Source organism: Notolabrus celidotus, chromosome 9, assembly GCF_009762535.1.
Source record: "Notolabrus celidotus isolate fNotCel1 chromosome 9, fNotCel1.pri, whole genome shotgun sequence".
NCBI classification, from domain to species: Eukaryota; Metazoa; Chordata; class Actinopteri; order Labriformes; family Labridae; genus Notolabrus; species Notolabrus celidotus.
In genome coordinates, this window is record NC_048280.1 from 6,859,211 (window position 1) to 6,885,569 (window position 26,359).

The following is a 26,359-nucleotide window of genomic DNA, read 5'->3' on the forward strand; positions in this document are numbered from 1 at the left end:
TTTGTCAGACTGCTGGAGCCGCTCACCCTCCTGTGTGCCTCTCCAGCTACCTAACTCTGTCTCATCGGCGTGTGTGTGGAGGGAGGCGGATGTGGTCCACACATGCATCCAGACAAACAGAGAGACAGGCAGAGCGACAGGCAGACAGGGGTCCCCTGGCAGAGTCTGTCAGACGGTCCAAAGTCGTCTTCGCCTCGGTCCAGCTGGGTTCAGACCGCTCAGACTTCAGGCTTCTCCTGAGGCCAGCTCTCTTTGTCGTCACTGTCTCAGACTTTGGCTGTATTCACACAACAACCCAAAATATCACACATTTGTTTTTTTCCTCTCTTGCAGCTGGTGGATATATTCTTTCAACAATGAGAGTGTGAAAGAGTCTAATTTAGAAAGTAACAAGAATAGAGAGAAAGAATTATGAAACAATATTTTTGACATTTGCAAACTGATGCTCTATTGGAAAAGTTGCCAGACCCTCCCACATTAAGTGCTTCTTTCTGAAGAAGCTTGGATGTTATAGATTTGTGCAGCCTTGAACAACAGGCTGAAAAATAAAGCAACACTACATGAAAAGTTTGTTAGTAAAAGTTTTGTTGAGTTGAATTTACAGAAAAACACTTCCTAGGCAAACATTTTTACTGAGTTATACACTTTAACAGACTACTGTACACGTTCCTACTACTACTTCAGAATGTCATGCAAACAAAGAACCTCCACATCCCTACATCACCATACTTCTACTTTTTACTTCTATGTTTGTGTGCCCTGTTGGAGCCAGGCCACCTTTGCTGTAGTCTTCTTTTCACTCAGATTTGACTCCTTTATCAAATCAAACACTGTAGAAACAGAGAAGTGAGCTTGATCTAACACCCACAAGAGGAAGCTGGTATCACGCAGTGTTCCATAGGAGATGTCTTTTAGGTGCTACTATGAATAGCCAAGATAAACCGTAACATAGAGAGCACAGGAGAGAGATATTGATCGATAAATTGATAGACCTGTATTGTCGTTAGCAAGGGAAATTGTTGCCACAGTCTGTACAAGCATACATACATAGAAAACATACCATTCCTTATAACCATTAGTGCACATAAACCTACACATCTCACATGAACCTGCATTACAGGTCAAGCTACCACCCTGGTAGTTCTGCTATGTATGTACTAAAAGTACCAGTATGTGATGAGGCTAGATTTAGAGGTGCAGGTTCTACATACTGGAGTGTATCAGCCTAGTTAAAGATCTGGTTCTTACTAATGAATCATGACCAAAAATTTAACTTTATTATGATTATTACTATTTGTTTTTAAAGTTACAGTATGTTTTTGGGGCATTTTTACCTCTATTTGGATAGGAAAGCTGGGAAGAGACAGGAAATATGGGGAGTACAGACTGAGGGAAGACATTCAGCAAATGTTAAAGGCCAGGAGTCGAACCTGCGACCGCTGTGTCAAGGTCTACAGCCTCTGTACATGGGGCGCACGCTTAGACCTCTCAGCCAAACGACACCCTTAAAGGTGACACATCACGCTTTTTTCATCAATATATATTGGTCTAAGAGGTCCCCAAAACATGTCTTTAAAGTTTATGCTCAAAAAAACACTTTGAAATCAGATTTTGGCATGCCTGAAAAGCCCTCTTCTTCAGTCCTCCTCAGAACACTCTGTTTTCCCTCTGACCACGCCCCCTCAGGAAGTGGATGTGCCTCGGCTGTCCAGCACGTTGATCTAATGTTTACATGTTGGCTGAACATACACGGCTGCTCACAGATAGCGTTACTTCAACCCTCTGAATCTGACCCAGAATCTGATCCTGATGGAGAGGCGCCTGCAGCAGGACCTTTCTGAAGGATTGGTCACAGATTTAGTGTTTCTTGTTGTTTTATTTGTCAGTATGTCGACGTGTGTCTTTGTACACAGATACAGCTACAACTATGAACATGTAGCTATGTGGCTATGCTAATTAGCGCTAGCACTTATCCATGACAAATAAAAATCATCCACTAGATCTTCAAATCTGCAGACGTGGGGAGTAAAACCGACCTCTGCCAGAAAGGCAGCAGGACCTTTCTGAAGGATTGGTCACAGATTTTGTGTTTCTTGTTGTTTTATTTGTCAGTATGTAGACGTGTGTCTTGCTACACAGCTACAGCTACGACTTGTAGCTATGTAGCTATGCTAACTAGCGCTAGCACTTATCCATGATAAATAAAAATCATCCACTAGATCTTCAAATCTGCAGACGTGGGGAGTAAAACCGACCTTTGTGTTTATTAAGACAGCCTACAACTAGCATGCCTCCCTCCTAAGCTCCTTGTTAGCACACATTTGTGCAGGTAATGAAAAACGGAGGAGGGGTTGAGTATTTTATACAGTCTATGGGCTGAACAAGCTCTGAGCTCTGACTCCGTTACAGACCGGATATTGTTGTTACGTAACAAAAACACGGAAGTCTGAAACGGCTCGTTTCACACACATTTACAGAAAGGTGGAGAAATCAAAACAGGGACAGAATGGATTTTTTTCATTCTCGGGGGGTTTGTAGACATGCCAGGGAAACATATTTCAGGTAGAGAACCATTAAAAAGTCAATTTTGCATGATATGTCACCTTTAAAGTTTATTCTTGTCCTTAAAAAACAACAACAAACAAAAACTAAATTAATTACCGTTACAATTTACAGAGTAAGCTTTTCTAAAGAATTCTCATTGATTATTTTATCTTTGATTAAAGTTAGGAACATTAACAGACTCAACTCAACACAACTTTATTTAAACAGCCTTCGATACAAGCATCCAGCCTGAAGTAGTTTAAAACACGGCAAACAGAAAATGATAACAATATATGACATCAAACTATAAATAGACTGAAACCAGACAGAATATGGTAATAACATTATACTTTTAAAGAAAAAACAATGAATACATTATAAATAGATTTAAAATATGATTGTGAATGTGCCAATTCAACCATCTGAGTTGATTTTTCAGCTGCAGTTTTGTTGTACTTCTGACAGCTGAAAGGAAATCTGAAATTCAAAGATAAGTTCTTTTATAATCAAATAGTTGAGTACGTGTCTCTGTCAAGCAGCAACGCAAATAATGTAGCCGATGCTGAAGTGCAAAAAAAACTACAGTTCCTTGTGTGTCCACTAGAGGCTGGCTCCAAAAGTCAAGGAGAATCCATTGACACCCATGTGAAAATATCAATTTTTACAGTACAATGAAACATGATTACAGCCTGACACAGTAAGCCCATTTCCCTATTCATTCACACTGTTCTGAAGATAATAAGGCTTGTATAAGAGCTTTGTATAATTAGGCATAATGAGTGGAGTGGCTGACTGGACAGACAGGAGAGCACATTTTTGCTTTCATGGCTGTTTTTGAATATTAGATTGAGTCGTTGTTTCCAATAAGGCGACCCCTTTAGAAGCCAATAAATGACTTAACTGCGACGACGTTCATCTTTTATGCAATCTATGGTCTCTGTACATAAATTGCTGGATGTGAGAGGCACTCGCTTTGCCTCTCTCCATATACTTGTTTAACCTTTGACCCCTTACAAGTCACTCTGACCAGTTTGATTTTGTTGCCTGTCTCCTGCCCTTGGTCCCTTGTTAACCTGGGGTAGTTGTCCCTGTAGCTGTTGCATGAGATGTCACACACCTCTCCAGTTCTCCTCACTGGAGATTTCCGGTCCGAACAGCTTTAATAACAGAGACCCTGAAGTGTAGAAGACAGAAATACAGAAAGAATTGAAATTGAGTTTAAAACACCCTTTACCTCTGACCCCCTCCCATCACATCTGGACATACATGGCCATGGTTGTTCTCCATTTTTGACAACCTATTGACCAGAGCTCCAAACATGGGTCACATGATGACACCCAAGAAAATCAAAGGCCATGGGAATGTGTCTGAAAGCTCTTTAAAAAGCATGTTGATAGTAGATCTGTCATCCTGCTTTATTTTTTATATCACTTTTCCTCCCTGCCTCTCTTCTTCTCCCCTCTCTCGCCCCTTTCCTCTGGCTCTCTGAAGGCTGGGTCTGGCCACACAGAACCACTAATGGGCTCTCTAACAGGGGGGACTGGCTGGGGTTGTGTGTATGCATCGCAGCAGCACCCCAACCCTTCCACACACACACACACACACACACACACACACACACACACACACACACACACACACACACACACACACACACACAGAGGCAGAGATGTCATAGCTTCAGTGTGCTTGTGTGTTGTGTTAGCGTGAGTCCTGGTGTGTCAGCATGTATATATTTGAGAGTGGAAGATGTGCTTTTGAAGGGTTACACAGCCCAGTGAGAGCATTTGGCTCTTTAACACGGCTAAGCTAGAAGCGGAGGATGTTCTTACGTCTTGAGTCTTTTTTTAAAGAGTTTTATTTTTCTCTTTAAAATCTGGAGGTTGCTGCAAAAGTGCACATACATATTCAGCTGTTGTGAATGAGAGCACCGAGAGGGATTTGCAGATTTATGCCACATGTTTTCTCAAAGAAAATATGTTTATGAGTCATCAGGATTTATGTGAAATCTGGCAGATACAGACAGGGGCATACTTTGCAGTCTTGGCCATTGTTCAATATCATGTAGCTAGAGAAACGCAGAGATCATAATGAGTGGATGTATGTCGCTGTGTGGTTTAATGGTGGAGGAAGGAAACTAGCGCAAGTTAATAGAATTCTTCGCTACAGGCTCTTGGGATTGCAGTCCATGAGTTGTGATGAGGATGAGTCATACAGTTCGCAGGCAGCCGGTCGGCCCTTTGTGCCGCAATATCCACTCATTAACCAGCCCGCCTTTCTGGATGATTCCACACACACACACACACACACACACACACACACACACACACACACACACACACACACACACACACACACACACACACACACACACACACACACACACACACACACACACACACAGACATCTCTTCAATATGAGTTCTTCTGTTGATCCGACTAATTGTGTTGATCTTTGTTTAGCTCGACATGTCTCCCAGGTAGCTTTCCCTCAGTAATTTCCCATAGCTTAAAGGAATGTCCTCACTTCTGGCCTCGAGACGTCTTCATATGCACGCAAACACCTAATTAGCTTCAAATGCCATCAGTGAGAGAAAGGAAGAAGAAGAAAGCCAGAGGAGAGGAGAGGAAATGTGAAAGAGAAGAATGAACAAGAGATTTAGGATGAGGAAGACCACAGGAGGCGAAGGCAGTCACGCCGGGGAGAGAAGAGCAGATGCAACACAAGAGGAAAAACCATTCGGGGCATTGACTGAACCCCCTGAAACTCATCTTCCTGAACACCCCTGGGTGCTGCTTATCGGCTGTTAACTAATTAGCGCAGTCTTAACTTTGAGTCCCACTGGTTACTCTGCCAGACCGTCCACAAACTTAAAAGACTCAGGATTAAAAAAAAGGAAACACTGCATCTATTGAACGCAGCCATTGCCCTTTTCACCAAATCCTGTTTACAGACAGACCAGCCTCTGTCCCAGTGGCATTTTCAGACTGCCATTTAGCCCAAAGCACAAACACATTTAGAGGTAATTAGTTAGATTATGAGGCCGTTATCAGCCTCTCTCAAAGCCGCGCTGCATGTTAAGATTGTTCCATTAACAGTGTTGGGGTATGTTATTTGCATTAATCACTGCAGAGGTGAATGATGCTGCGTTGTTCAGGTGCACAGCTGATGTGGAGACGCAGGGTCATTCAGGTGAGAAGGGCAGAGTGGAAGATGAATGATGATGATGCTGTAGCTCCAGAATGACATCTAAATTTATGCATAAACACAAAGAAGGCATTTGGAAATTCATGGGAGGACAGATTGGTCCAGGAGGAGTTTAAAACAAAGGCTCTGACATTTTGTGAAACACATTGATTAGAGTCAGATGAATAAATTAATACCATTTATAAACTTGTTTTCCCAATCAGTGCTTTGATGGGGTCCTAAATGAACACACACTTTTTCATCAAGCTCTTTCACTGTAATGAAAGCAAAAAAACTTTAGATTGACCAGAATCCAGAGAAGGAGAAAAGGAGTTGGACGGTGCAGAAATTATCGAGGAGCTGAGTGAAAGAGACGTCCACCAAATTGAAGAAAACAGACGCAATCACAAACTGAACTCAGTGTGAGATCTGGCAGAGTGACAGGACAGGAAAGGTACAGGGTAGAGGATCTTACAAAAGTGCTGCTGTTGTTTTCTGCATCTGAATGCTAATGGAAAAAACACTTATGTTTAACTTCACTGTGGGGGCACCATTGGCCTAAAAACCATCAGAATCTTTTTTTTTTAAATCAATATTTTACACAGTATCTTTACCTTTTTTGGAAATTGGGCTTATATTTCTTCACTTTTTATACTTGCTTCAGAACAAGACAAACAAGTTGATCAAATCTTGTGAAAACGATTGAAATATGATTGAGATTTGGTTTAAATCTACCCCCTACTCAAGCTGCGTCTGTAAAATGTCAGAAGGTTGTGAACATGCTTTCACTTTCTTACAGAGCCCAAAGTGGAGTTTCTAAACTGTCTGCCTAAGCGAGCCCCATGTATAGAGGCTATAGTCCTTGTCCCGGGGGTTGCAGGTTCGACTCCCGGCCTCGGCCATTTGCCGCATGTCTTCCCACACTCTCTACTTCCCACATTTCCTGTCTTGCTTCAACTGTCCTATCAAATAAAAAGGCAAAAAACACCCCACCAAGAGATATATATATAAAGAACTTCACTGTGAAGCATGTGACATGTAATTAATAATGATAAAAAAACAAATATCAGCATGTAATGATATCCTACAGAGCTGTTCAACTTGTTTGCAGGGCTAGTATAGGCAGCTTGTTAACTAATCTGTAAGTGTTAGCATCCATATGGACAGAGTACTGAATCAAAGTACTTGACTGAATCAAAGTACTTGACTCAGAGTGTTGGAGTCCATGAACAGTGGTACTGTCTGCTGAAGTGCTGTCAAACTTCACAATTTGATCTCAGGTATACTCACCCACTGACGCACATCTGAACAATGACGCAAAAGTGGCTAAAATAAAATGAAGGAGGACTCTGCAGCTTTGCACAAGACTGGTTTGATCTCATGTAGTTCATGATCAAAACGTGCACAGAGCTTTAATCTTAAACCATAATTTTGTGTTGTATCTGGCTTTGATTTCCTGTTTTATTTTGTAGATTTACTTTGTGTGCTATGTCTTGTTTCTCTCCCTTTTCTGATATTGCAACATCTTGTTTTGTTTTTTTCTGTGTTGCTAGTTGTCATTTCTCGTGTTGTCATTCTTCACTCTTTTATTTTGAAGTTCCTGCTCCTTGTGTTTCATTACATGTTTCACTTCCTGCCCCTGTGTTTCCCTCCAATTTGGTTGCAGCTTGATAGTTTCACCTGTGTCTTGTAGGGATGGGTACCTTTCACATTTGAACTGATACGGTACCGATACCCGGTACCTGGGAATCGGTACCGGTACTCAACGGTACCAATTTTCGGTACTTTTGTGTTTTTATGTAGTATAAATATTAATTTTTAAAAAAAATCTCAAATTTGTTTAATTTAACATATTTATTCAATTTAACATGAAATTAACAGAAACAGGATTATATAGGTGATTAGATATATTAGCTGACACATGCTCGTGGCGTCTAATTGCTCTTTCTGGAGTTTATCAATGAACACACGTGAACGCCTGCAGACGGGGAGAAGTCAGTTCTCTGTTTCTTTATAATAACAGGACACACAACTTACTTGTTGGGCATTCGCGCACACAGGAACGGTTATAAACAGGGTTAGGTAGTCGGAACGAGAGGGTCAGTCTCAACCATAGACTGTAGAAAAAAAAACTTAATCCTCATGAAGTTCTGCCTCGCGGTGAGTGTGCGAGCTCGTCAGCTGCAGGCTCCGTTTGGCGCGCTCCCGTGCAGATGCAGAAAGCAGAGAGCAGAGACGTCCACCCGGTCAGTCTGACTTTAGGGCGAAAGTATGGAAAATCACCTACTTCTCCACTCCCTCACAGTCACAGGGATGCGTTCAGGTACCGAAACATGGTACCGTTTGATTTTACATGAGTCGGTACTCGGTAGTACCGACGGAATTCGGTCGGTATAAGTGTCTATGGCTGTTTTTCAAAACGGCCTGCTACATACTACTTACTAATGTAGTAGGCAGTAGGTATTGCCAACTACATACTGCGTTTGAATTTAGTATGTAGTATGGCTGTTCTGTTCGATCTGTTTGGCAGTGTGCTGGGTCAGACGTCACTGAATTTCCAGTTTCGGAAAGCGGAAGCTGATAGAGAAACTGCTTCTATAGCATCCACTAATGATTTTAAATGATAGGAAGTGGTTTATATGTAAATTAATAACTTTCACAGCACCCTTAAACGGATTTCCTCCTGTCAAAAAAGAAGGAAAAAGAAAAAACGGAATGAGCGCTGTGCATTGTGGGAAGTACAAAGGCAGACTGGTCCGATGCATGCTGTGAAATTTTCCCAAATCAGTAAGACATCCAGGGAGTTTTGGCTTACTGCAGATTTTGCTCTTGTTCACATACTACATACTAAATTCTGGCTAAATGAGTACGTACTGCTAGTATAGTAGGCGTTTTCGAAAACATGTCTCGTCAACCTTTCTCCGTGTCCTTTTGGTTTACTATGTGACTTTTGTGCTTTGTATGAACTGTTTACAAGTAAGTTTTCTTTGTTTTGCCACTTGGCCATTATGAATTAGATCTTCAATTGTCTGCATGTGGGTCCTCCTCCTTTGTTTTTCACACTTGACATCCGTGGCCCTGACCCCTGATAGGAGAAGAAACTTAAAGTCACAAATCTCCAATTAGGGCCAAAAAAAATGTCACTCAGAGGTTATTTAGCAAGATTTTCGATTATGTGAGCCACATCCAGCTCTTTCAGGTCCACCACTTTGTCTTTTACAGTCACATATTCTGCACAAGAGACAGTAATCCAATTTATTAGAGCAGCATCAAGCATGAATGTCTCGTCAAGAGGTAATACTTCAGAATACATAATTATACACTTTTATTATTTGACTGTAAAAGGTGCCTTAATAGCTTTCTCATCACACAATCAAAATGTTCTGCATGGTTGAAAATTAAAAGTGTTTGCAAATGAATTCGGATCATTTTATTTCTCAGTGAGGTTTAGATAACTTAATGCTACTGAAAACGACAGGAGGAACAGAAGGAATGCGATACTGTAATGTGACTCCAGGTGCACGGTTGAAATGCTTTAGCGCCTTGAAGTTGTGACAAATTAAAAGACTCGTTTTTTCTCCTCCAGCATGGAATCTCACGACTTCAAAAACTTCCTCGCTAACAAGCACAAGCCACACAAATTACCTCCAATCACAGATCTCAAAGGGGTCGTGCTCTGTGTGTGTTCCTCCTCTCATTTACCAGAAACATTTTTTTTTTTAATGTGTCAGAGCCTTTTGCTGAGGTGAGATCATGTGAAACAAGAAATTCAAAAGTCGAGTCCTGTTACTATTTTGCAGAAGCAGTTGCTAAGATACTGGCGCGCTTGATGAATTGACTCATTACTTGAAGCAACAGTTTCATGAGTGGGATTCAAGTTCATTTGCTTCTCTCGCAGAGAAATTTCACTTGGGTATCAGTTTGATAAGCCTTGTCAAAAGCAGTCTTAATATGTGGCTGTCTCATGTCAAGAATATAATCTCTGAAGGGGAGCTTGTGATTTAAATTAAAATTGATTGGTTGACATTTTTCCAAAAAGGAACTTGTTAGATTTTGGAAGGTATTAATTTCGAGGTGGACGGTGCAAATTAGCATCTAATTTCTCAGGTATTAAATGTCTTTCAACCTGGTCAAAAATAATCTTCCCTCTACCTTTCATCTGTAATCTTAGCCTCGATGTTCAGTGCTCGGTGATTAGTTACCCGCTGTTCACGCAGAGTCAAGCTGACCCTTTACATTTCCGAGTGTCCTGTCATGTTTTTATTCCTGCTAATAAAGGAGGCTTAATTATACACCCGCCTCATCTCTCCCTGCATTTGTGGATGAGCACCCTTGTGTTTTATGCCTCTGGCTGTCTCTGAAGAGGTTTTTAGGGTTGAGATGTGGAGCCTCTTGATGTGGGTTCAGCCACAAGTGTGAGTGTGATCCTCAGGCAGGCACAGTGAGGGCAGGGAAAGCTTAACTGATGAGAGCCTGCTGAATGATATCTATAGGTGTGAATCACTGCTATCAACAGGGTCTAAATTTATCAGTCAAATCCATCCTCTTAAACTGGATCTTTACTTGTGGAAAGATCAGTCATTGGAGAAAGCGTTTTATTTGAACAAGACAAGTTTTCTATTGCACGTCTTGTATTTGGTGCTTTTTACAGAAACGTGCAGACAGAAGAATATCAAGTGTCACACAGAGCAGGAAATCAAATTAGATGAAAGCAACTTCAGGTTTATTGATGAGAAAACTTCAGCAGGAAATAAGCTGTGACATCACTTTGTGCACAGCAATAATATGTTTATTTTTGTGATTTATGTTGTATTATTATTATTTGTTTTGAACGTTTTTATTAGACTCAGCCAACATCACAAAACAACAATGCAGCCATCAGACTCAGAGATAAAACAGATATAAACAAGATTTTTGAAAACACCTAGTCCATCGTCAGGAAGTAAAGATATGAATAAATAGATAGTACACAATTAAAAATAAGTGAATACAAACATACAAAATAATAAGAATATTAAGATTGTAATAATTAACACAAGCGGATTGGTGCGGCGTCAGCAGTGATGCGGACGTTGTATCGGACCATTGTGGTGAAGAGGGAGCTGAGCCGGAAGGTAAAGCTTTCGATTTACCAGTCGGTCTACGTTCCAACCCTCACCTATGGTCATGAGCTGTGGGTCATGACCGGAAGGATAAGATCGCGAAAAATTTGATCTCAGTCGCTTTTCTTTGAGAAAGTAAAGAAGAGACAGGAAATAGCAGGAGAGAGAAAAGATGCAGATAAAGTTGAAGGCTGGAACTGAAAATTTCTTTAAACCTAAGATGGCAACAGGTTATTTGATTTCATACGTGTGAGTGCAGCTGCTTATTCTGTACAAGAAGAGAAGAAGAGATTCTCCATTCTTCCATTCTCTGAATGACGATCACATACTAAAAATCAATGCACCTGAACGCTACCTGAGCTACGTTCATGTCTGCCATACTAACAACATCTTTAACGCCATAGGACTTGGCAGCACCACTTCTTCTGTTGAGTTTTCATAGCGCTGAATATAACCAATGATTGAAAACTTTTTTTAGCACTGAGAGCAATTTTTGGGATCTTTAATGAGAAATATAAGAACCTACAGTCGACTATATTTAAATAAAGAAAATGAGGGCCTTGAAAATTCCTGTATATGTTGTCTCTTGAGTATTTACACCCGTCTCGTCTCACAACTTTTCTTTCCTCGCGGTCACGTGGCTGCAGGGTTTTATTTTCTCTTAGTTTTGCAATTCCAGTGGGACCTTTTATAGGAAATGTTTTTTTCCTGTTTCATTTGATGTCAGTGGTGTTGATATTGTGTTTGAAGTTTGTGTTATTGATGCTTGTACCGCTGTTGTTTCCCTCGAGACGGTGTCACAGGCAAGAAAAATAGTGACACCAAACAGAAAATGAGAAAAAAAAAATGCAGAGCTGTTGACAGAAATTAGCATAAAATGTGGCTTAGAGGTCAATCGCAGATTCTGAAGACTTTGAGGTCATACTTGCTCAGACTCAGTCATGCATGAGATAGTGCACCTGCTGAGATGTTCACCGGGATCAATTCTCCCTAAAATACTGTTTTGTTTTGCTGAACAGCCTCTTGGCTATGCATAACTGCAGATAGAAAGACAAAGTAGAAAGCTGCAGACTATTTCAGCTTTGCAAGATCAATAAACACTTACTTTTTTTGTTTGTTCCTTTTTTGAAGAGCAACTTGAGGAGGATAAATTGCACAGTAACGAAGGTAAAGTATTGTCGTCGCAGCTCAAAAACACTCATTCTGGCTGCTCACTTTCAACTTTTTCTTTTTTTTTTTTTTTGCCTCTGTTGCTCTTTGTTTCTCATTCAAGCGAAAGTTTAGTTTGGCTGTAAGTCAGCTTGTGATATGACTCATGCAGCTTTGCCCTGCTCTGTTTCGACACTCTCCTCCATTTTACTCCCCCTCTTGCTCCATCCGTTCATGCTTAATCTGCTCCTCATCAGCATATTTGAACACCGCTGCACTACTAATGCGTTCACGCCACATAACAGTAAAGTTAATTCTTCATTACCCAAATTTAACACATTTGCTGGTTGTTAATGTCTGACTGCTGCCAGGATTACTCTTCATGCTGCAATCAAGAAGAAGAGCTAATGGATGTTTTTGTAAAGTGCATGTCATGAACCAATTTAGTTTGATTTGATACAACATATCACAAAAAAATGTCCCTCAAATGATATTAAAAAAATGTCATTCAACCTGATTAGTCACCAAACACAGCTATTTTTTGGTTTTATTTTCCCTGTTTTTGAGATACCAGGCGCTTAAGTTTGTGTTGGGACAATGTAATGCAGCCAATGCAGAACTGTAGTAAACTTGCATTCTCAATCATAACCAGCAGGGGCAGCAGTTCTGACTCCAAAGGGAACTGGTTACACAAAACCAGGTGGAAAAATGACCCCAACTCTGAGTTCATTATTCTAAGGAGTCGATGATCTTAGCTGCTGCTTTTTAAGTCTTCTTTAATAAGACATGATGTACATTTGTTAACCATGATCCAATTTAGAGGAAGATTGATGATAAAGCAGAGTACGTTTTTGGGCCGGGCTGTATTCAGAAGTTGTGAATACAGCAAAGTTTCACATAGGATGGACGTAAGTGCATGTTTCTGTCAACCAAATCATGTCACTTCTGGTTTCCAAAAAACAGACTTGAGGATTCAAAAGGCATCACAGTGGATATGTCCGCTTCTTGAATGTGGTCTATTAGAGACAGTTTCCACTAAATTAAATAGAGATGGAATTCTGTGAAAAAAGCAAGTATTAAAGAAAAGTTTGAGGTTAATGTCAAGAGGAAACAGGATTTTGTTTCTGCAGAAAAAGTCATCAAGTTTTAAAAGTTCAATTTACCTCCATTCATTTTCAAGGTTCAAAAGTTAAAGACAAATATGTTAAAAAGCTTGGAAAACTAAGCAAAAAGCTATTTGCATGGCTTAATGTCTTCCATTTAAGCTGCTCCCTTTCTCTCATGCAGTTATGAATTACTCGTATGTCACGACCAGGTGAAAATCTGACATGTAATCTGTCTCTGTCTTTGTTTTCTTCCATCAGGGAGCCAGTCGAAGCAGGATTGGTCCATCCAGTGGCCCACCTCTGAATCGGGCAAAGAAAACACCCCGGTGTGCCAGCCAGAGGCCAGTCAGTGGATCCGCTTCCAGCTCTCCCAAAGCCCCAAAGTCCAGTCCAAGTACAACCAGCACATGTGCCACAGCCCCCAGGCCCTGGCTCCCCCTTTATATGCCGATCGACTGACTGTCGACAGCCCCTCCACAGGGTTCTTCCCTTCTTTGGACTCTGGTCATCGCTCTCTGCCCCCGTCTCCCCGCCAGAGGCATTTTGGCCACACGCCTCCTCGGACTCCATTGGTGATCAACACAATGACCCCGCCTGGCACACCCCCTATGCGGAGAAGGAACAAAGTCAAGGCCCCAGGAACGCCACCTCCGCCGAGCCGCAAGCTCATCCACCTGCTGCCGGGCTTCACCGCTCTGCACCGCAGCAAGTCCCATGAGTTCCAGCTGGGGAACCGCCTGGAGGACACACAGACACCAAAGTAAGTGTTGGACTCTGCCGGGTTTTTAATGGCTTTAATGTTGTGGCACTTTCAGAGACTGATACTTTTACCAAACAAATCCAAATCCAAACACAAGTTCAGACCGCAGAGCAAAACATCCTAAACTGCTATCACGGAGGAAAACACCCACTAAAGTAACTTTATGTTCTTCTTGCCATTCAAACTTGTCTTCAAGCTGACTTCATGATGTTAATGTGCATTATTCAGCCACTTTTAAACATATTTGAATCAAATTATGCATACTTGCAGATAAACCAATTATAAATACATGCCATGTCTTTTTAAAGAGAGGGTATTATTCTCATTTTCAGGCTTTGTGTTGTCCATCTGTTAGCTCTGTAGCAGCTTTACATCATTTACAGCTCAACACAATACATTCATCTCAGACTGGTGTCTTTGGAAACCCTCATTTCAGCCTCTGTCTGGAATGCTTCATTTCAGCACTGTCTCATTGAGGGGCCCGGCCTCCAAATGCTCTGGAACTGAGCACTTCAGAAGCCTCCTCCACTGTTGTAGTTTAAAAAAGTAATGTTTCTAAATTTGAAATGACAAAATATGAAATATTGCTGTACAGCTTGGTCCCAAAAACAGCAACAAAGAACAGAGCAGGAGGTTTCATTTTAGTAATTGTTGCATGTTTTATGCTCTTTTGAAAACATTCACCAATCAGTGATGTCACAAATTGAGCAAATCTCGTGTAATCTTTTTAAGGAAGCTGTTTAGAGCAGCCTGCAGTCTCATCATGGGATTACTCCAACACACATTTACCTCACAATTTGAAACTTTTCCCACGATTAGCATTGTCATCCAACATTTTAACTCAATATTTATTTGTAAAATATAAAAAGCACAATACCGCCACTTTAAAGAATCAGTGATTATATGTTGCCTCATTGGTTAAAGCTCTCACGCTGCTGTGCACTGTGCTACTCTGATGGTTACGTTTGTGTTACTGAATTAGCACATTGCTGTGTTTTCATCATAGCTTCTACACAAATGTAAAGATGAGCAGGTGAAATCAGTCTTTGAGTTAGAGAGTAAAGTCAGTGAAACTTGCTTTAAAGTCAGAGGGCCTCATTTTGTAGGATTTGGCCTTTGAAGTTATATTATGTTTGCCTTAAAGGGAGCTGATGTGGATCCAACCATAGAACTGAAACAAGTCTGGTTGTAATCAGGGACTGAGGCTGGGATGTTTTTATTGCACAAATTTGTTTGACTGTCAAATGATCGTGTGTCTAAAGTTTCCTTCAGAAAATTCTCCAAATTATTGATTTGTATCAGATCAGCAGATAACCAGCAGCAACCCTTCAGAGATCAAGTCTCTCAGTTGCACCACCTGACCCCAGTCTCACAGAGCAGAAGTTGGGGCCCACCTTTCTTTTTTGCAGTTAGAAAATAATCTTCCACCAGAGCCCAATCACATTTATTCCATGGAGGACTTCATTGCCAATAAAGAACCGGCGACCTGTCGGTAGAGATAAGAGGCCTCCAGGCTGAGTTCCTGACCGGCCGGGCTCGCGTCTGGCACTATGCTGATGAGATTTGGCCATGCACAGGGTCCACCACTGCTCGGTAATCAGGAACCAGAGTCTGCCTCAGGAGAGCTGCTCTCATTTTGATAATGCAATTAGATGACAGCGCCTTATCATTGCTTCACTTGGTAAGTTAATATTTGGGAGTCGTCCTCTGCTTTTACGACGGCCATCTGGGTTAGATTTGGTGTGTGCTCGATTGTGGGGTACACATGTCTGCGTTCGGGTCCTAGCATCTGCATCCCTACAGGGAGGAGTGGATCATAGCCGCAGTGAATAGGCTCAAACGGCATTAGAGAATTGATTACCGGTCCCTGAGCGATGATAGACTGCAGGCTGTGAGCTGAGCCCCGCTAATCAATGGCCCGTGTGTGCCTGGAAATGTTGCAACTCATTGAGACAGGGCAGATCTGCCGGCTTCTCTGATGGCCAAGTAGCTCTCATAATGCATCATAATTGGTTGGAGGACGGTGCTGGCAAGCATCAAGTCTGTGGTTCACTTCTGGCATGAGGCACTCGGACTTGTTTGTTGCAAATGTGTGTGCACAAGGGGATTGCTCATTTACAAAGTTGGCGTCTGTTTTCTTCAAGATGCAGAGTTCATACCTGAAGTAAGAAGCCTGGAGTTTATAATCCTGCATTAAGAAACCATCCTTTATAAGCATTGTCATTTCTTGGAAGCAAGAAAAAGCATTCTTGACTTGTTCTGACTGAATCTGTATTTTCAGGTGCTGCAGAACATGATTGAAAATCTGTCTCTGTGGTACGAGTAGTGTGCTCACTTGCATTTTAATGGGATTCGTCTTTACGGAGGGAAACTGTCCATGTGGAGAGCAAGACTGCAGAACTGCAGTATTTCAACCCTAGCACCAAAACAAAGACACTTTATCTTTGATTAATTTAATTTACTTATATCTGCTTAAAAGTACAGCTGCTATTAGATGTTGCCTCTATACCACTCTTGCTTCTTCTTGCCACTCATACTCTTGCGATAGTCTTGGCCAGTAGTCCTCTATCGCTAACCACTGGCTATATCAAAACCGCAAAAGGTTGGCTGTTGCACCTGGAGGTCATGTAAGGTTATGTGAAGACATGCACAGGCCTTCAGAAAAAGGATTAGGTCACCAAAACTCACAATGAAATCTCCTTATATTAACTTTAATCTCTAAAGTGAGAAAAAATGGAGCACGAGAGCAAATCAACTCCACAAACCATCTCAAATATCACCCAAAAAGTGTTTCATTCTCATAAGGTAGCTCCTCTGCTTCCTCCACACGTATCCCCCTCTATTCTCTACCTCTGGACTTTAATAAGCTCACAACGCCCCTTACATCCTCAGCTTCTCTCTCTCTTAATTGCCTGGTATTATGGCCAAGAAAAATAACCTGGGATTACCCTCTGACCCCAAGAGACATTATTCTCCCTTTATCTTAATGAGATATGGCCTAATAAAGTATCTCAGCATGACAGCAGACCACTGCACAGAGACCGAGAGGCTGAACGTGATAGAATGATAGGCATACAATAAAAAAGAAAGACAGAGGTTTGGTTTCTTCTATTTTACTTTGGCTTGGAAACTTTTGAGTCTTTCTGCTGTAGCCCTGAATGTCAAAACACAGCAGCATTTCAAAAAACGCAACAACGGTTAAAAGACGAACACATTTTCACAACACAAAATGACATTTCCCAAAAGCAGGACATTCCACCCCGAAACATTTCACAAAACACAACAATCGATAGAAAACAGCAGCATGACTTTTCATCAAACTCAGACATTTCACAAAACGTCATGAAATGTCAACAATTGTTGTTGTGATTTGTGGAATGTAGTTCTGTTTTTCAAAATGTCACAAAGTGTCCTGAATGGTTTTGTGTCTTGTCCTCTAGGGCCACCTTAATTTCCGTTAGGTTAAGGGATAACACACCTTATACATGGACAAATATAAGCTAAGCTTCTGTTGTGTGTTTGAACAGGATAATATTTCCACAGATGACTGATAATCAAAGAGAGTTTGACTTTAAAATAATGGCTTATATATCCTATTTTTGAAGTGCTTTTCATCCCTGCCTTGGCTTTTCATTAATGCACATGAAAAGGATGGGAGGTGTGCTCTCCTGCGTCAGGCTTTTCCCTTCCACGAGCACACGTGGAAGTGAAAGAGCTCTCAGAACAGAGCCATATTGCCAAATATACAGTGAGGCAAAAAAGTATTTAGTCAGCCATTGATTTTGCAAGTTCTCCCACTTAGAAAGATGAAGGGGTCTGTAATTTTCATCAGAGGTACACTTCGACTATGAGAGACAAAGTTAGAAAAACAATCTAGGAAATCCCATTGTAGGATTTTTAAAGAATTTATTTGTAAATTATGGTGGAAAATAAGTATTTGGTCACCCACAAACAAGCAAGATTTCTGGCTCTCACAGACCTGTAACTTCTACTTTAAGAAGCTCTTCTGTCCTCCACTCGTTACCTGTATTAATGGCACCTGTTTGAACTCGTTATCTGTATAAAAGACACCTGTCCACAACCTCAAACACTCAGACTCCAAACTCAACCATGGCCAAGACCAAAAAGCTGTCCAAGGACACCAGGAAGAAAATTGTGGACCTGCACCAGGCTGGAAAGAGTGAATCTACAATAGGCAAGCAGGTTGGTGTGAATAAATCAACTGTGGGAGCAATTGTAAGAAAATGGAAGACATACAAGACCATTGATAATCTCTCTCGATCTGGAGCCCCATGCAAGATCTCATCCTGTGGGGTCAAAACGGTGAGCAAAAATCCCAGAACTACATGGAGGGACCTGATGAATGACCTGCAGAGAGCTGGGACCAAAGTAACAAAGGCTACCATCAGTAACACACTACGCCGAGAGGGACTCAAATCCTGCAGCGCCAGGCGTGTCCCCCTGCTTAAGCCAGTACATGTCCAGGCCCGTCTGAAGTTTGCCAGAGAGCATATGGATGATCCAGAAGAGGATTGGGAGAATATCATGTGGTCAGATGAAAGCAAAATAGAACTTTTTGGTAAAAACTCAACTCGTCGTGTTTGGAGGAAGAAGAATGCTGAGTTGCATCCCAAGAACACCATACCTACTGTGAAGCATGGGGGTGTTTTTCTGCAAAGGGGACAGAACGACTGGTCCGTGTTAAGGGAAGAATGAACAGGGCCATGTATCGTGAGATTTTAAGCCAAAACCTCCTTCCATCAGTGAGAGCGTTGAAGATGGAACGTGGCTGGGTCTTCCAGCATGACAACGATCCCAAACACACCACTCGGGCAACGAAGGAGTGGCTCCGTAAAAAGCATTTCAAGGTCCTGGAGTGGCCTAGCCAGTCTCCAGACCTCAACCCCATAGAAAATTTGTGGAGGGAGTTGAAAGTCTGTGTTGCCCAGCGACAGCCCCAAAACATCACTGCTTTAGAGGAGATCTGCATGGAGGAATGGGCCAAAATACCAGCTACAGTGTGTGCAAACCTGGTGAAGACTTACAGGAAACGTTTGACCTCTGTCATTGCCAACAAAGGTTACGTTACAAAGTATTGAGTTGAACTTTTGTTATTGACCAAATACTTATTTTCCACCATAATTTACAAATAAAGTCTTTAAAAATCCTACAATGTGATTTCCTGGATTATTTTTTCTCATTTTGTCTCTCATAGTTGAAGTGTACCTCTGATGAAAATTACAGACCTCTCTCATCTTTCTAAGTGGGAGAACTTGCAAAATCAGTGGCTAACTAAACACTTTTTTGCCCCACTGTATGTGAGAATCATATAACACCCTTGAATGGACAGTAGCTTCATGAAGTGCACCATCCATGGGTAATGTATTTTAGGTAACATTATAAATCGCCAGGAGAGACTGTAATATTGACAGGACAGGAAAGGGTTATGAAGCGGAGGGTATCAGCTTACTTAAAGCACTGATGACAAATCTTTCTCATGAGTTATAGCCTCATTATCAGCCCACATTTGTTGTTTGTGGTGTCGGGGTGAGCGTCAATCAGTGTAGTTTACATGTATAGCTTCTTTTTACGAATGAACAGCAGAGTTATGTCTTAAGGCTACAAGAGTTTTTCTACTTCACCAGTATGTACAAATTAAGAAATTAGCTGTTCAGACTATGATGGTTTTTGTACAGGGTTCTTAACTTGTTTATCTCTGCTGTTTAAATAGTCATTTTTAATGGGGTTTCTTAGGCTTTTGATGTCAGCCCCAGGTGGACACTGGAGGAACTGCAGCCTTTTGCACTTCTGTGTGGGCTTTATTTCTAACATGTGAGGTTGCCGCGTTGTTTTGGTTTCATAGATAGCGCTACTTTTGTTCCTATGTTAGATCTACGTCTCGAAATACAACATCCCTTTGCCATTTCCTCTATTTTCATTAAACCCCAAACTTTAAGTTCAAATGTCATGGTTTTCTTTTAATGTGGCATGGTCACATTGTCTTTTTCTCACCAAGTATTTCAGTATGCAGAGAGATTAAGTAGTTATGCTTGTAGTAGTACTTATTAAGTAGTTCATACTAGTAGTTCAACAGTATATGTGGACACTGAAACATATATTTTTGAATAGATCTCTCTGATTTCTTAAGAATCCCTTCATAAAAAGTGAGGACACCACCCATATTGATTTTCCCACAGTGGTGTGACAGGTGTGGAGCAGATTCTTCCTGTTACTATGGTAATAACTCAGGGTCTTGGTTGATGGTTGAAATGTAAAAATAGGACTTCTCGTGTGTCTTTAACAGGTATCATAATCTTTCCAATTAGTCGCATGTGAAGCCTTTTGTCAGTGACATCGCAACCTTTTTATCACAGTTGAAGTCTCATACTGTGTAGCTGTTGCACTTGCGTCAATCCTTCATTAGCATATCAGATCTCTACTTCAATAATGATTCAACACGCAACATACTTGTTGTATGTTTGTATCATCTCTGAAGCAAAAAAGCAGTTCAGGGGAAGTTTTACTTTTATAGTTACTCCTCCTGTTTACATCTGCACCTGGTTTATCAATCCTACAGACTGTGAAGTACAAAAACACAGTCCCAACCCTGTAAGTAATGAGTTGTTTCCCAGCATGAAATGTAGACTATGACGAGTCTAGGGTGCCAGGTTCAGGGGGAATAGTTAAGTTTGCAATCCTCACTTAAATGAAATAGACAAATATGTAAGAGGGCAGCAGTTCTCTAAAACCTCCCAATGGAAGGCATTTAAGAGGCATCCTAATCAAAATACTTCCTCGATGGGCGCTGATATGTAACGCTGCTGCAGTCAAGGCATGTGCAAGAGCTGCAGGACTGACATCACACCCTTTCAGCTGACCAAAACACACATTTGATTTAATAATCGAATATTAACGCTCCCTCGGGTCGTAAACATAGACTGTAAATAAAAAATGGACAGCGTTGCTCCGCCTCTTCTCGTTGTACGGTTCTGAAGCCAAAAAATCCCACTCCTGGGCGCCACCATTATGCAGCCAGAGCCTGTGAAGCCACTGTAATAAGCTCCGCCGTACAGCGTAACGTCACAAGACGCTGTGTGTCCGTAGTTTCGCTCTACGGCGGCTGTGAATCAAAGCAAACCCGGAACTAAAACCCCGTTTTTTAAACTCTAATAACTAACGAAAAAGAAACTTTTCAGTAAAAAGAGGCCTTGAACACAAAACAGTCAAATACTAACTACATATCACCACAGCATACGGATGAGAGAAACATTTGTACAACGTGTATTTATTTTTTAAAGTTTGACTGCTCCCCCATTCAAATGAATAGGGTAGACAGATTTTTTTACCTATACTACAGCCAGCCACCAGGGGGCAGTCACACTGCTGAAAGCCTCAACACCAGGGCCGTGTCCGGCACGCTTGGTCGTAAAAGCCAAGGGGTAACTTCTTAAAATATGAAGCCCATGCGGAAGTTCTAAAAACTGCAGCTCATCTGGCAGCAGAAACACCAGAAACTTGTTTTTTTTTTTATGATTTTTAAGTTACGAGTTATGCCCAAATAAGGGCATGGCTGACTTGGTTGACAGGCGGGCACCCTGTTGCTGTTAGTGAAAAGGCCTAAAGGCCTGCCTCTTTACCTCACACCAGCTCGGACAAAATTAGGTTGTGTTCATCATTTCCAATATGTCACCCGCCGATGATAGGCTTCAAAACAGCGCTTCAGGAACAGATGGGTGACCTCACGGATACTACGTCCATTTATTATATAGTCTATGGGTACAGCCCACAACAGATCAAATGGAAAGTTTGATGACTCTTGCCCTAGTGTTCCATATGTTTTCTCTCGCTGTTCCTCCTCTACTCTGCTAATTCAGTAAATAATGCTAGAGGAGTTGATATTGTCAACAGATCTTCAATCGTGACATAACATCAAATAACCAATTTAGACTTAACTTCAAGGAACAATGAACACTCAGACATATATGAACATGATAAGAACTTACTTTGATGGCAGAAAGCATCCATCCATCCATTATCTTGACCTCTTATCCCGTTAGGGGTCATGGGGGGCTGGAGCCAATCCCAGCTGGCTTTGGGCGGAAGGCAGGGTACACCCTGGACAGGTCGGCAGCCTATTAAAGGGCTAACACAGCGAGACAGACAACCAGTCATGCACACATTCACACCTACAGACAATTTAGAGTGATTAATAAACCTGGTAAGCATGTTTTTGGACTGTGGGAGGGAAGCCAAAGTACCCGGAGAGAACCCACGCATGCACAGGGAGAACATGCAAACTCCACACAGAAAGGCACCTGCCCAGCCGGGGATTTGAACCAGGAACCTTCTAGCTGTGAGGCAGAAAGCGTGTTGAAGATACATTTAGTTCCCCCATGTTCCATCTGTTTTAATGGAGGAGGTGCACGTACTTCACGTAGCATAGCTGATGTTCTGACTGTAACTTAATACAGTCTATAATGCATCCACTACCCACAGCTTATGATCATAGGTAAGGGTTAAATTGACTGTTAAATCAGAGACTTCACCTCAAGGTCTGGTAAATCTCCCCCATTACTGTGGATGCTGCACATACCTGCCTGACATTCTAACCATCCATTTTACCCTCACCTGTGAATGAAACCTGAGATACCTCAAACCTCCTCAATGACTTCGTTGTGATTCTGCTGGCTATAACATAGCCATGTAATGAAAATAATAAGTCAGAGCCATGATGCCTCCTTTCTATGTACAATACTTGGTTGGAACTAGATCATCATTTCATTGGGTGATATAATTGACTTCAAACTACATAAGAAATTACAATCATAATCCTCTGCTTATCAGTCATGAAACATGAACTTCCTTCCATCATGGCAGCTGGTTTTCCTGAGGCGATTTGCAGCAGACAGGGTCAAAGAGCACTGCTGTACAGGATCGATATGGTGCCAATATTACTGTTTGTTTTGGAGTGATGACTGAGGGATCGCCTGCCTCCCCCTTGAAAATGTCATCAAATCATTGTTAACATTACGTGACCTCCTGGATTCTGCCGGTATGAAATCAATCCTGAAAATGTGAGAAGCTTGGCTCACATGTTTTGGATATCTTTTAGAATCCTGCCTAGAGCTGTAGAGACTGAATTTATTTTTCTGGTAATGTATGAACTTCAGATTGCCTCTTCGAATGAAACATCTTGTCAGGGAGGTGAGAATCGCTTAATGACGCCATCCTCTCCCCACATTTACTAATTTGACTTTGAAATGTGAGAACCAATTTCCGCAGTCAATCAATTCCTCCCCACCCCACTGAGCACCTGCAAACACACACACAGACACCACACAGACTCAGAAAGCACACACACACAACCAGTAAACCAACAACAGCGCCCTTTTCTGACACAGCAGTGTCTTTCCAGCGTTAGATCCACAGATTTCCTGTCTGCAGAGCGCTAAATTAAAACTCCACATTAAATTCAATTACACCATTTTCCAGTTGCATCACATATATTTTGTGGCTAAAATGAATATGTTATAATTCATCACAGCAATGTGTGGAACAGGTTTGAATCCCATAACCTTCAGCATTCAAGCCGGCTGAACTCCAGCAGCAGCTATTGAATTGCTGTCACGCTCCGCTCTGTCAGGTATTAATCAACTACATAAGCATCCAGCCGTCTTTCTATCTGCGTAGTCAGAGCTGCACAGCCTGAGCACAAGCCCATGAACAGTTGTCTCTTTCTTCTTCTCTGGGGAAAGTTTTTCTTCATGTTGTCTCTGAGCCTTCATGTAAACATCATGCAGGCGTGATTACCATTTCATGCATAAATATAACATGCTGAAGTTTCGTCTTTGCACAGATGGGATTAACCGCTGGAGAATTACTTTGGAGAAACCCTGCTTTCAATACTTTTTGGGCCACGATGTAAGAGAAAGGAAGAATAGTAAAATCTGAAGTATAAGTCACACCAGTATATATGATGCTCTCTGTTTCTGGGGGGGGGAAAGGTTTAAACTGTCTTCCTGCGTGATGATTTCCACGGTGAGCAAAATCCACAATGTGCAGTTTCTGTGCAGCTGTGTAGTTCTTTCCAGTATCATGTACTTTCACCATGTGGAGTTTGTAATCCTGCTAGCTTCAGGTACAGTAGTTAGACTCAGCCTGCGGTAGCTTTGATATTTCTGACAGTGCATCATCACTGAAAGCAAACGAACAGGGTTGAAAACTGACTCATTTTGTATTGCAAGCGTCCACTTTGCTGCTCGAAGCATGCAGGAATTTGTAGCACCTTGAACTGAGCTGGCGGCACAACTTTTTTAAAGCTGTATTTTTGGGCTTCTTTGGCTGTATTTGATAGGCCAGCTGAAGTGAGACAGGAAATGTGGGGAGCAGAGAGTTGAGGAAGACATGCAGCAAATGGCAGAGGCAGGGAGTCGTACCAGCGACGATCAGCCAAAAGGACCATAGCCTCTGTACATGAGGAGCACGCTTTAGCTGCTAGGCCAACAGTGGCACAACTTTTTAAAATATTCTCCCTCATTAGTTTATAATAATCTATACAAAAGCAGAGCTAAACTCAGAATAAACCCACCTCTGTTGGTCTCTCATTGTCTTAAATTGAAGAGTCTTTCGTTCAATCAATCAATCTTTATTTATATTGCGCCAAATCACAACAAACGTTATCTGAAGACGCTTTTACAAACAGAGCAGGTCTAAACCATACTCTATGTTCTATTATCAACAAAGACCCAACATCAAGACAGGATAAGATCCAGTCCCATCTTACAGACAGGACTCAGTCTGATCTCATCTTAATCCACCATGAGCAGAGCACTTTGCAGCATTTAGCAAGTTACAGCAGCAAGGACAAACTTCCTTTAACAGGCAGAAACCTCCAGCAGGACCAGACTCATGTTAGACAGCAATCTGCCTGGACAAAGTTGGGGTTGGAAAGAGGGATAGAGGAGATGCAGAGAGAGAGATGATAGTGATGAGACAGATAGTAGTTGTAGCATCTGGAGTCTGGCACGTCCACAGCAGCAGTCTGTCTACGGCAGCGACTCAGAGGAACTTACAAGACAAGGGAGCTCAGGGACTCCAAAAAGGTCTATGATTAGTAACTTAAATGGGAAAAACTTTCTTTAAGTTTAGATTTGGGCTTGTATGCCTTCATTGAGGAGAGGACAGTGGATAGATTAGAGAACTGGGAGATGACATAAAGAGGGACTACAGCCTCTACACATGAGGTGGTGATTTAACTGCTAGGCCAAACTGGCACAGCTGGAGAGTCTGTTTAATCAAAGCAGCACTCCACCAGCTTTGTTTGCTCAACAGTCTACCTTTGTTTTCTGTAAATGATTGCATGATTGTGATCTTGTGAGGAATAAAGAGCTGTTTAAAAATGGTGCCACCAGCCTGGTCTGCATCACAGCATGCTTTGTGCGATGTGGCCACTTGCTGCTCGGACTGCCATCAAAGTGACAGAAGTTGACAACACCAGTCGAGGGAAAACATTAAATTCCAGACTTCGTCCCAAAGTACCTCTTTAAAAGAATCTATCACCCCAAAGTGAATTTAACCACACAGAAGAGTCTGCAGGTGGAGTCTTCTTCTTGGTCTCAAAAGCTTTTTTACTTGTTCATAGTTGTACTTTGGATACATAAGGGCCACAGATCCCCGGCTCCTCTTGAACTTAATTTCCAGACAGGAGTGTGACAGCTTTTTGAGTTTGCTTATTTTCGTCTCCTCTCCTGTTCTCAGTCTCTCTCTCCCTCCTCCTCTCTTCTCTCTCTCTCTCTGCCCTTTTCAAAGCGTAGAGGCTCTTTGGGCTGGAGTGTCAATTAATGAACCTCGTTGTCTATGTTAATGAGCGGTAACATGCATGCGGGGAAAAGGCCAAGTGAGTTTTCAGTCTGTCACAGTCCCACTTGGCACGTCAGACCAGGATCGTTCTGGAAAAGTGGGCGTGTTTGTTTCTCCACGCTCTCTTGTCTTGCCTTCCACTCCGCCAGAATATCATATAGTTAATGCCACCTTATGAGACTTTCACAGCTTTTTGAATGTTAAGCACTTTCTTATTGAATTGGATGTTTGCTAATAAATCACATAGCGCCGGGAGGTTGGCATGATTCACCCTCTGCTTCTCTCAGGGTAATTCTGGCATGCAAAACTCAGGGGAAGCAAATTTGCATCCATTCCATGACTAATTTAGCTGTTTGCTTTCACTGAGCCACCGTGCATGTCGTATATTTCTCTCCCCCCTTTTCTCTCTCTGATTCCTTCTCTTTCTACCCCCCCCTCCTCTCATTATGCATCTCTTTTGAGAGCCTGTCAATGTGTTATTCTACAGTCATCCGTAACATCTACCAATTCAGACAGAAAATACATTTTTTATTGGATTTAGTTTTCTCTGTGATGCGGAGTAAACTCTGATGAGGTTGTGGCAGTGTTGACTGAGCAGAGCTGAGAGAGAATTTACTGAAGGAGAGGTACGAGGTGTACAAGCTTGTATGAG

At 41.8% G+C, this 26,359-nt stretch overlaps 1 protein-coding gene across 3 annotated transcripts in view; it reads left to right on the forward strand.

Annotated features, from left to right (window-relative positions):
- The window catches only part of ksr2 (kinase suppressor of ras 2), a 148,132-nt gene that overhangs the window by 33,143 nt on the left and 88,630 nt on the right, over positions 1-26,359 (forward strand). For all 3 annotated transcript variants that reach the window (XM_034692914.1, XM_034692915.1, XM_034692916.1), the window contains one exon: positions 13,347-13,848. In XM_034692914.1, coding sequence (XP_034548805.1) covers positions 13,347-13,848 — 502 coding nt within the window. The remainder of the gene's footprint in view (positions 1-13,346; positions 13,849-26,359) is intronic.